At 35.9% G+C, this 12307-nt stretch overlaps 2 protein-coding genes across 2 annotated transcripts in view; one reads left to right on the forward strand and one right to left on the reverse strand.

Moving 5' to 3' along the window:
* The window catches only part of LOC137638545 (ATP-dependent RNA helicase DDX55), a 352777-nt gene that overhangs the window by 181482 nt on the left and 158988 nt on the right, over window positions 1-12307 (forward strand). The gene's annotated exons all lie outside the window — the stretch shown is intronic.
* Window positions 5662-12307, reverse strand: part of LOC137634229 (uncharacterized) — a 48204-nt gene continuing 41558 nt past the window's right edge. Inside the window, exons 6-7 of the mRNA XM_068366503.1 lie at window positions 8187-8435; window positions 5662-7566 (exon numbers count right to left, since the gene is read on the reverse strand). Of these exons, the coding sequence (XP_068222604.1) occupies window positions 6115-7566; window positions 8187-8435 (1701 nt within the window). The 3' untranslated portion in view covers window positions 5662-6114. The remainder of the gene's footprint in view (window positions 7567-8186; window positions 8436-12307) is intronic.

The following is a 12307-nucleotide window of genomic DNA, read 5'->3' on the forward strand; positions in this document are numbered from 1 at the left end:
TTTATTTGTTCAGTATTGCATACCTAACCTCGTTAAGATAATAGTATGCTATTTGCCGGGAGTGAGGTGGCTCGTCATAGTAAGTTTTCTCCAACACTTTAACATATAAAAATAATGGCCTTTTTTATATTAGTATTAGAGTATTTGCTTTTTTAAACCTAGTCTCTTGCATTGGACCTAATCTATATAAGATATTATATATATATATATATATATATATATATATATATATATATATATACATATATATATATATATATATATATATATATATATATATATATATATATATATATATATATGGGCAATTTAACATGTTCCTAAAACGTCTTGTTATTGTTAATAACTTTACTCTACATCCAAACAAACACACACACACACACACACACACACACATATATATATATATATATATATATATATATATATATATATATATATATATATATATATATATATATATACACTAGTGTACGCGACCCGTCAAAAAGACGGCTGAATATCTAGATATAATACAAGCCCCTCTCACCAGGGTATGACTATCCCACTATCCCCTCCCCATAGCCCGGGAGAGCTCAGACACTTGTCCCTATGTGATATATGGAAGATATATCTTAAAAGCCTCTTTAATGTTTTACTCCTAGATTTGAACAATGGATACAAAATGAGGCGGAATTTTAAATTTTTATTTGGAGCAAACAGTTTCTGCAAGATCACATTAGAAATACAGTTGTTTTCGTATATTGTGGAATATTTCTTATGATATGCGATAAAATAGCTTAAGAATCCCGATATTTCTTGCAGAAAATAGTTGTTTTTCTTGCATGTTCAATATATCTCACCTTGTTTTATTGTAGAAGTTTGGTTCATATATATGAGATAATTTTGAGAGGCATTTCAAATATGTTTAGACCAGGGCTTAAAGTTTCATGTGCATTTATGATTAATTGATAATATTCATTTAGGCGGATAAAACCACTCGAAAAATACGAGAAATTAGCTTTCATATGCTAAAGTAAAAAGCAAATTATCATACATAACTCCTCTGATACAATAGTTACTAGTAAAAAGTACGTTTTCTATTCTTACAATTTGCCCGTTTTCTTTCTATTCTATGGCATACAAAAAAAATTTAGAGATAGTTTTTAAAAGTTGTTATAAGAATGAAGTATAAACGGAATATAAGCTTGATAAAAGAAAGGAATTTGCAAGTATTTATCTAATATTAGCAGTTAGGTTATTTTTTTTGTAAGAGTCTCAAGTCAAAAGCCTTTTCTTCACTACATCTTCAAGATTACAACTTGGACGAAAATGTTTTTGTTTAAAAAAAAAATTTAAAACAAGATTGAAATTGTATTCTATATTGTTAACTATATCTGAACTCTATCGAAAGAATTTGCCATTAGATCCATGATATAAACTATTTGGTATAAGGGTATACCACTGCATTTTTTATAGGCCTACATTATAAGAGTTAAGGTAACTTTGCTTCCAAAATTACCAAATATTGTCATGACATAAACCATTCTCTTTACATGGTTATATGCCATGCACATATACATTGGGGCCTTCTCTCGATCGTTTATTGTTATCAAAATTGACAACTTAGTATATAGAAACTGTTACTTATAAAATAGTGCGAGAGAAAATTTGAGTGATCCTACAAGAAGTTGTGTGTGGATATGAGACCCGATAAAGAAACAAAATAACAAACTTCTGTATATATCAGTGTCATTTGTCGGCGTTCCTAATTGTCCTCTACAATACTAGGCCTATTCCTTCCTGCCTGTCTCCCGTATGTCAGTATCCACCAATTCCACCCTAAATATTCTTTAAATTAATCAATTCTCCTATCAAATGCACTCTATTAAAGCATACATTACTTCCATCTGACAGCTTCCATTAACTTTAATCTATCATCCATTTACTGCTTTCTTTTAACCACAATATTCTTGGTGATCATAATTTTGTCTAGTCTTCAGTCTCTTCGCTGACTCCCCCAATTAAGGATGAATTGATTAATGGAAGTTAGTTCTTCCTTTCTGGCACTGGAACCACCAGGTTACTCAGTCCCATGTTAAAACACTGGGCAAGTTTAAGTTATAAAACAGCAAGCGATACTGGATACAGAATGACGATATACAAAGATGAAAATGGGAAACTGGAATAAACTCTATAGTTGCACACAAAGAAATGTTAGTTGGGATTGGATAGCAACATGATAGAAAGGAAATGTGAAGCGAGGTAAACAGGAAGGTTTAAAAACTGGATGCAAAGCGACACACTTGGCTGATGCCTACAGTGTTCAATATGACCTACGCTAAGGACACTATCCTAAAGCCCCTTCCACACGAGGCGGCAAATGCAGGACGGGCACTCTGATTTACGCACAATTCTTTCGCTTTGAAACTTTACCAGACTAAACAGTCCAAGGCAGACATTGGCACAGGCATGTGAACGTATGACTTGGGCCAGACACCGTGCAGAGGGCAGAGGGCAGTCAAAGTTGTGTCAGACAATAGTAAGGCGCCCATCCAGTGGCTCAAGAATGGGCACAGGCACTTCAGTGGCTTGCCCGTTGTTTCCTTGTCTACGACATTATCTACACACTTGATCGTCACCCATACAGTAAAACTGGTTATAGTGTCTGCCCGCCGTCCACTTGCCCCTCGTGTAGAAGGGCCATAAGACAGGGGTTCCCAACCTTCCTGTGTACCCCTAAATTAACGATGAAAAAGAGAAACCATGAAATTGATAGCAATATAATTCTATCAATCAATTTCAATGCAAATTACATCATCTATTGAGCAGTACTGGCTATTTTCTCGGATCCAATGTACCACCCAAGTGAAAATGTACCACTGGGGGTACATAAACCCAGGTTGCCAACCCCTGTCTTGATGGACCAACTCTAAACTGATGTATTCCATACACCATTTTATGTGATTCCACAATGCAGATACAGTTCACAACTAAATCGTACACCAAATGCTTGGAAATATACTTTAGAGGAATTTTTTTTTTTTTTTTTTTGAATAGGAAAAAGTTTTAGAGTATTAGAAAATATTGTTTAAGAGTAAGCAACAGTAGTGTGTCACTCGTGATGGTATTTCGCCATTTTTTCCATACAAAGACTCCTAGCAAGGACCTGTTGGAATGCTAAAAGTATTGGTGACCTTACCCCAGAGCCTCACCACCTGTCCACCTATCCGATGCCAGTCTATTCTCCCAGGTATCTCCTTCTCAGACATCTTCAAAACCAACGTTGCCATTCAGTGTTGCCACAAAGTGAGTCTAGGAGAAGTCAAGAGAAGGCCTATTGTCATGGGGAAACAAGGCCGATGACCAATTGTACATCCGACAAAAGAATCACCCCCTCCCCCATCGGGGCCTGGCTATAGGGGGTATTTTGGTAAGAACTGTGGGTGGTCACCTTCTTTGTGCTTCAGACTTGGTGGAAGATGGACGTATGCTTAAAGTCCTCTTACCCTTACCTTACACAACATTCTATCTTCTTTTTTATCACATCCCATCCTTTCCATTTATCCTTAAAGAGCCTACCCACCAAATCTTGATTAATAATATCCTATCCTAATGTCCCAAACAAGTTGTGCCATTCGCTCCTGGCCTTAATAACTTCACCCTGTGACTGTAATAACTTCCAGTCTATAGTGTTTCAAGTTCAGAAGTTATATACTTGTTATTGATTAAGAGTTATAAACACACGACTTCTGTGTTCCTAGCCTCTTAAGAATAATTTGCGTAAGTGATCAGTTGATAACATATAAATCCTTTCCAAGGAACGAGATTGTATTCGCTGAAATCCTCCACGGTCTACCCCACTCCAAGTGAAACTTATGCCGCACGTGTAGCACACACGCTCGTACGCTGTAACGGTATTTCTGTATATATCAATGTTGCTCTCCCCTCCCACTGATAACCTGTTTAAGCCTGTATTTCCATTATTCATAGTTTGAATTTTTATGCTGTTCTTGCTTGGAACAACTCATGATCTGTTGAAATAAAGTTAGTTGCATTCATCTCGCCTCTCTGTTATCAACTAACTGGCACCTCCACACAAAATCCTCAAGGCTTCATTTATCATGAATATCCTATTCTCTGTTGTGCTTCCTTTCTATATTACTGTAGTAGTAAACGGGGATTTTTTGTAGATATTTATTTGTCGGTAATTGTCGTCTTAATTCTGGCTAGTAACAATCTTGCTTTCATTGTTTCTTTGATACGCCTTTGAGTCCTTAAACACCACCCGACTCTGCAGGCATAACAGTATGCAAATAGAAAAACTAGAACCATAGATCCCAAAGCAGCAAATTCTTATGGGCATATTGCAATGGAGAGCATTGAGTTCATGCAGTTTTACAGTGGGTGTATGGAAAATTAATAAAAGGAGAATAACTAAGATAGTAGATAGTAATTCAACAGCACAACATAACTAACAACCTTTAAATTATGATAAAGATTGGATTGGATATATAAATTTGGGCTATAAGACCCAGCACTCGGGCCTGGGAGACCATTCAGTACGTAAAAACCCAGCTGTTACACTATAAAGTAAAATCTTAAGGGGTTGAAAACCACGATGGAATTAAAGACGTAGGAACATAGGTTTAGTTGAAGGCTTCAAAGTAACTAATGCTACGAAAACCTTCAAGCAATGTCTAAGAGCACCGCTTGAGGTCAAAATGTAATCATGCGAGGGAAAAAGGTAATAGATCAAGATATCTTTTGGGGAAGAAAAATCTGACTTGGGAATGAATATTGAAGGGCATGTTTAAAAGGGGACTTATGGTTAAAAAAGAAAATCTTCAAATGTTGTTCAGTGAATAACAGAACCACCAGTCCTAAAAGATGAGATTGTTCATTGAAGAGGTTTGATTAAGGAAATATTTGCAGAAATTGATGAGCGATTTGAAAGATAACTACAATGATGTTTTGAGAGAGAGAGAGAGAGAGAGAGAGAGAGAGAGAGAGAGAGAGAGAGAGAGAGAGAGAGAGAGAGAGAGAGAAAGCCAAACAATAAAAATAAAGTCTTGCATTCTGCTCTGAAAAAAAATACGCTTTCTGCTGATGAGATATAGCCCAATTAAAGTTTTCTTTACTGAAAAAAGGAAAAGCAAAGTGTTTTACTTAACCTTTAAAAACTGCTAGTTCTTGAAAGATAAAAAAAAATAGGTTTACGAGGCAAAAGTTTTCTACCTTTCCTCCCTTAACGCTCACTTCATACAAGTAGATTTTTTTTGTGTGGAAATATTTCTGCCCGTTAGGAGGCATATCTTACTGCTAGATTATTTTCCCCGAGTGGCCTTGTAGTTTCTATAAACTTCTACACTAGAACTGTGCAGGTTAGCAGTGCACACGGCTAGTAAGTCACTGCCCCTTGGAAATTCTTCCAAGCGTGCAGTGTGCGACAGTCGTCCTTGATTTTCGTCGATATCCAATCTGTTCAGGCAAAACAGAGTGCCATCAAACCTCTTGTGTAAAGCAAACCTTACTGTAGAGCATAAGTTACAATTACTCTTGTCATAACAGACTGAATAAGATTATTCATTATTTGATTTGGAACGAGTATATCATTCAACCTACTTAAGACTTGTCATTTCAAATAATTCCATATCTTTTGGGAGAAAAGGAAAATAGACATACATGCCATTCATTTATTAAATAAGTTATAGAAATAAATTTAAATACCATATAAATACGAATTATCTAACACCTACTGTGAGTGTATAACATCAGAACAGAAAAATTATAAATAGATAACCTTTCTAACTCAAGACGTCAGGTAACTAAAACATACAATTATCAATATAAAGGAAGAGACATATTCCTATACTACTTTCATCATATATTATAGCCTTATCTCATCCTCCCTGTGACAATGACAGCTGCTGGAGTCCACATGCTTAAACCCCTTCAACAGGTGGCATAGTCTACCTTCATCATTAAAAAATAAATATTTAATAGACTTCTATTTGGATGACAACTACTTTCTCCAAATAAAAATCCTGGCTAAGATTTAAGGTCAATAGTAATATATATAATTCTTTTTTTTTTCCTTTACATTAAATTGGTGAGGCAAAAATTCTGTCTCAGTCACTCAAGGTCGTGCAAGAACTGGCAACGACTCCCATACAGACAGAAACCTTTATTGTGGAAACTAAAACATTGTTTTGTACGGTACATGGGGTGTTTTGGATAAGACCTTAGGTCAATCTGACCATGGGCATATAGGCATGCATCTCCGTAACTGCAGTATCCATTGTACTGGAAAGACCGACACAGCTCGGTCTTATACTTGGTCATGTCGTGCTGGCGAGGGCTCGCAGGGGACGATGGAGTGGAGCGGGCCTCCTTTACAGACAAAGGGCCGGCTGATGATCCATCTGAAGAGCACCTCCGGCCTGGTTTAGACCATGGCAGGAGTTGGTTTGACCCTTCCCTCAGACGCAGAGAACGTAGCAAGTCTGCTAAGTGAAGGCTGCTCTTTTCAGACCAGTCATCTCCATCTGCTCCAGCAGCACCTGTGGAAACCTCAATTTCTTCTCCTTCATTTTCACTATCCCCAGAAAATACATTATCATTCTGAGTTTGGTCTTTACTAGTCTCGATGAATCCCACATTTTCATTGCCCTCAAATTCTAACCTCCGTTCAGCTTTCCTCCTCCTCCTGAATAAGTTTTTCATTCTGCGCTTTCCCGAATAGTATTCTCCCTTTGCTTTATTGTGTGCAGACTTTTTAGTGGCTTGAATAATCTCCACTTTGCTTGTAATGAGATTTTTGTCTTTCACAGATTGCTCTGAATGAGCAACAGCTTGATTTTCCGAATTCATTTGCCATTTATCTGCACCATCACTCCACACTGTGGCAGAGTACAATGGGGCTTCTCGCAAGATGGCCTGAACAACATCAAAATCTTTAATATCCTGGAAGTAGATCTCGGCAGGATATTCTAATTGTTTTGTAGAAACCTCTTCCGGTGCTTCGCCTTCTGAACTCAGTTCTTCTATAACTACCTTTTCAACTGGAGAGATAGCCAATGGAGATGCATCTGGACTCTCTATTGGAAATACAAGACTACATTCTGTACTATTCCTTGGGTTTATATGGTTCACGAGCACAGCAGCATTCAAAGGAGAAAGAAAAGATTTGGCCTCTCTCTCTGAAGCCAAAGAAGAATCAGACTTACTGCTTGGTTCTTCACTTGCCTGGAGAGATCGAAGAAGACTGAGGTTCTCCTCCAACAAGATGGCAGAATTTAGAGCAGACACCTCATTACAAAGAGGAAGGGTACAGGTGAAGAACCCGTTATCATCAAAGACATCATCAGAACTGATCAATAAATTTATGTGTCCCTGAAGTGGATTAGGCGAAGGCAAGATTTCATCACAAGAATGTTGAAGGGACTGGTACTCTTTAGTAGGTGTAGAACTTATAAAGTGTAATTCAGGAACGTTGCTTCCAGGAGTTTCAAGTAATCTCCAAGTGATGTTGGCAGTGTGGGGAAATTCTTCACTGGATGGACGATAGTGTAGTGCGGCCAATACCTGTAAACATTTAATTCAAATTCATGTTATTTGGCTTCCATACCTAAGAAAAAATGCTCAATTTACTCTCCTTAACTGCATGAATATTGATAAGCATCCATTTTGGTTGTTGATTTTGATTTCGAGAATAAATACTGAAAATATCAGGAAACTTAAACTTCAAAAATAGTCATGTTAATGTAAAATCATTAACATCATAATTCTGCAACTAAAGATAAACGACACAAACTCACTAAACTAAAATTTAATTACTCTAAGCACCATCCAATATGCACTACCACATAAGAAATAGTGCCTATATCCAAATATAGAGAAAGCATACAATGTTGGTGATCTTTATCATTGTATATCTGTCAGCCTTGCCCAGAAAGGTTTATCTTTTGGAATCAATAATCATATCACAAGAACAGATTAATAGAATAGAAATCCCAAAAGCTGTATAAGTGGATGAAGTGTGACATTATAAAGAATATTTTAAGGTTGCATACAGAGTGGTGTGTAATAGACACTAATAGTAACAACCTATGAGTAGTAGTATAATAGATGTTTATGTTGCAAGGGTAAAAAGTTATGTAATTACATCACATTTGGTAATAAGGCAAAGCCCTCTATGACAATACCTCTTTGTTAGCAATGGAACACTTCAAAATGCCCTCTTCAGGATCGTGAATGAAGGAGCACCTAGCGCCATAGCGACAGTAGCCCGTCTGGTGGTAGGACTGACAATTGCGAGTCTTGTATTTACCATGGCGGGAGGCTCCCCTTAACTCCTGAAGGCCATGGGCATAGTTGCACCTATGTGAAACACAAAATGGGAGGCATAGCAGGTTATAGGAATGAAACCGTACCTGAAATAAATCATTCGAGAGGACACGGTTAAAACGATGACGTTACAACTGAAGTAAAATTTCTCCTGGAGTACCAGAGGTTCAATGAAGCCTGTGTTATATCTGGCAGGTGGTGTGTTTATCAGTGTTTTTACGGAAACTGCTATACTTCTATTGAAAGATAATTATCTGAAAAAATATATCGGTTAATTGTTATTTTACTTTAACAAGAGAGTTTTTATGTTGAACAGGCTGTCAAAAGTCTCTTTACAGTTTATATATGCAATATCTGTTTTGATATTGTTACTGTTTTAAAACACTTTATTTCAATTGTTCATTATTTCTCATATTGTTTATTCATATCCTTATTTCCTTTCCTCACTATTGCTATTTTCCCCTGTTGGAGCCCCTGGGCTTATAGCATCTAGCTTTTCCAAATAGGGTTGTAGCTTAGCTAATAATAATAATAATAATAATAATAATAATAATAATAATAATATAAGGAATAATAATGATAATAATAATAATAATAATAATAATAATGTAAGGAATAATAATGGTGATAATAATAATAATAATAATAAAAGGAATAATAATAATAATAATATAAGGAATAATAATAATAATAATAATAATAATAATAACAATAACAATAATAATAATAACCTCTGAAGCAAAATATATGGCCCTTTCAACTCATTATTTCGCTCAATCCTACTATATCCCAATTTCTTAATTTCAGCTTTTCTAGTAACCCAGTAAGATCATCCCTAGGCAGGGTCCTGAGCCAGGGTTGCCATACGTACGATAATTTTGTGTGAAAAACGATAATTTTAAAGGACCATGTACGATAATCCCGGGGAAGAAATCTGGCAACCCTGGTCTTGACATTGTACGTCGCGAGGTTCGGTTTCCAAAGATGGCCTGTTCTGATCCAGTGATATCAAGTGCCCCTGCAGTACGACGTAACTACCCGCCAACTTAAGCCATTGTTCCACTGCCACTGGTGGATTGGGGCAGTGTTGCCATATGTACGATATATATCGTACACGTACGATAATTTGACCCTTTTGTACGATGTACGATAGCAAGTCTATTATGGTACGGTTTTGTACGATAATTTCACTATGTCTTTGGCACTATATATAAATTTATTAATTATTTGTCTTTTACTGACAAAACAAAAGAAAAAAAGTAAAAATCCCAAGGGACAATATTACTGTGGAAAAGAGTGAGCTAGGAGGGAGGGTTACTTAGGGCATTGCCGTAGGCAATCTTTCTTTACCGATTACCATTAGCTTATTTGATGAACGAGACCTGGCTCATTCACTAATAAGTAGATTTGTTCGAAAAACATAAAACTGGCTGAATATTTCAATAATAAAATGAGCTATCATAACAACTGAATGTATAAAACACGAGGGAGATTATAGAGAATTTGAACTTAAAATTTAAGTGACATTAGAAATAGCAAACTTTTGTTTAAAAAAGTACTAGATGATGAAGAGTATTAATACTATGCTATTAAATTCTGTACAAAAAATACAATTTATGTTGTAAAAATCTATTAAGAAAGCATTTATTTTCCATTGATATATTATGTATGGACACATCTGAAGGAAAGTAACATTTTTATTTTGTCTGTTTTGATGTAAAGCACGAGTATAGCTGAAGGAAATGATTATTTCAATTTTGTCCATTTTGATGTGTAGTAAGGCTAGGTTTATCCAAAAGAATTTGGTCATTTTATTTTGTCTCAGTTTATGTGAAATACTAAAATGTTTCTTATAATATTCTCTCTCTCTCTCTCTCTCTCTCTCTCTCTCTCTCTCTCTCTCTCTCTCTATATATATATATATATATATTCATATATGTGTGTATATATATAATATATATATACATATATATATATATATATATATATATATATATATATTTATATATGTGTGTATATATATAATATATATATAATATATATATATATATATATATATATATATATATATATATATATATATATATATATATATATATATATATATATAATGTACTGTAGTAAATGCAAATATTAGCATGTACGATAATTCCATAGGAAAAAACATAATTTTGAAGCCCTTGTACGATAAATTAGGAGAAAGCTCATGGCAACACTGGATTGGGGGCCGAGACCGCGTTGTTTTATTCATGCCTAGTGCTAGGCCAGTTTTCATCACTACGCTGGCCACTGCGGATTCGTGATGGTGGGAGACTTTAATCTGATCAATCACAGCAAACCAACCTAGTACACACACGTAAATATATATATATATATATATATATATATATATATATATATATATATATATATATATATATATGTGTGTGTGTGTGTGTGTGTGTGTGTGTGTATTTGTGTGTGTTACGTCTGTTTTTCCTTTAAGAATGAGCAAAACTGTTATTCCCACTATCATACTTTTGCTTGTTAAATCGCGTATGGACACCCCCCCCCCAGGACATGCACGCACGCACAAACACAAATATGCCGTCTAGAATAACCTGCGAACCAAGACATTCAAAGTAGGAGGTGTCCTAAGATTATTAACTCTGGTTAAGGTTTGATTGGATTAAGATCGCACAATACACAGACGTCAGGGGTAGGGTGCAAGTAGCGTTTTGAAGGCCTCTAATGAATGGCAGAGGCAAGGGACAGTAACACTGCCCTATCAAGCAGGACAATGCCCTAGAGACTGACCATATATACATATGATCAGCGGCCAAGCCTCCTCTCCACGCAAGCTAGGGCAAAAGAGGGTCAGGCAATGGCTGCTTGATGACTCAGTGGATAGACCTATAGGTTCCCCCCAACACCCAACACCCCTCCTTAGCTCACAAGGATGGTGAGGGTGCAGTGACCAAAGGAACTTATGGGTTTGAACGGGACTAGAACCCCAATCTGGCAATCACCAGTAAAGGACGATACCACCAGACCACCACAACTGATAAGCCCACGCTGGTATTCTAGTTGTTATCAATAACAATCGTATATATATAGATACTAAAGAAATTTTTTTTTTCATAATTTTTGAAGTTGGATAAACTAAATAAATATTTTCAGTCTTAAAAGATTGTGGAAGGGGAGGAGGAGGGGGGGGGGTAAGATGTACATCATGGGTCCACACCAACATGTTCAATTCTTAAATCACTGACGGTCTGTTAATCCAAGAGACTACCAACAATATAAGAACAACAACAACAACAACAAACTACAAAGGGACAAACTTAATTACAAGCATATCCTCTGAGCGCTTGTCCTTTCATCTTTCTTAAATCTATCAACAAATCTATTTGGACTTTCCATTGTAGCCTAAACCTTTCAATACTAACCCTTGTATAGTTTCCTATACTACATCCACTATGATTTACTCCCAGAGCAAAGAACCCTAAGGCCAGCTTAATCAAAAATACACAGAAGCATTCGTTAGTGAATAGCAAAATTTAAGATAAACATATGCATACAACACTGAAATCATAATTATAAGTCTTTATATAGTTTATATATGAAATATGTTTTAAGGTTGGTGTTTTTAAAATATTTTACTTTAATTATCCATTACTTCTTATATAGTTTATTTCTTTCATCCTTATTTCTTTCCTCACTGAGCTGTTTTTCCATGTTGGAGCTCTTAGGCTTATAGCCTCTTGCTTTTTCAACTAGGGTTGTAGCTTAGCGAGTAGTAGTAGTAGTAGTAGTAAGAAGAAGAAAAAGAAGGAGAGAGAGAGAGAGAGAGAGAGAGAGAGAGAGAGAGAGAGAGAGAGAGAGAGAGAGAGAGAGAGAGAGAGTTCCGAATAGTGTTGTATATTTTCAGTTTGTATTCGTTACCTTTGGACTGAGAGAGAGAGAGAGAGAGAGAGAGAGAGAGAGAGAGAGAGAGAGA

This window comes from Palaemon carinicauda, chromosome 3 (genome assembly GCF_036898095.1).
Source record: "Palaemon carinicauda isolate YSFRI2023 chromosome 3, ASM3689809v2, whole genome shotgun sequence".
NCBI classification, from domain to species: Eukaryota; Metazoa; Arthropoda; class Malacostraca; order Decapoda; family Palaemonidae; genus Palaemon; species Palaemon carinicauda.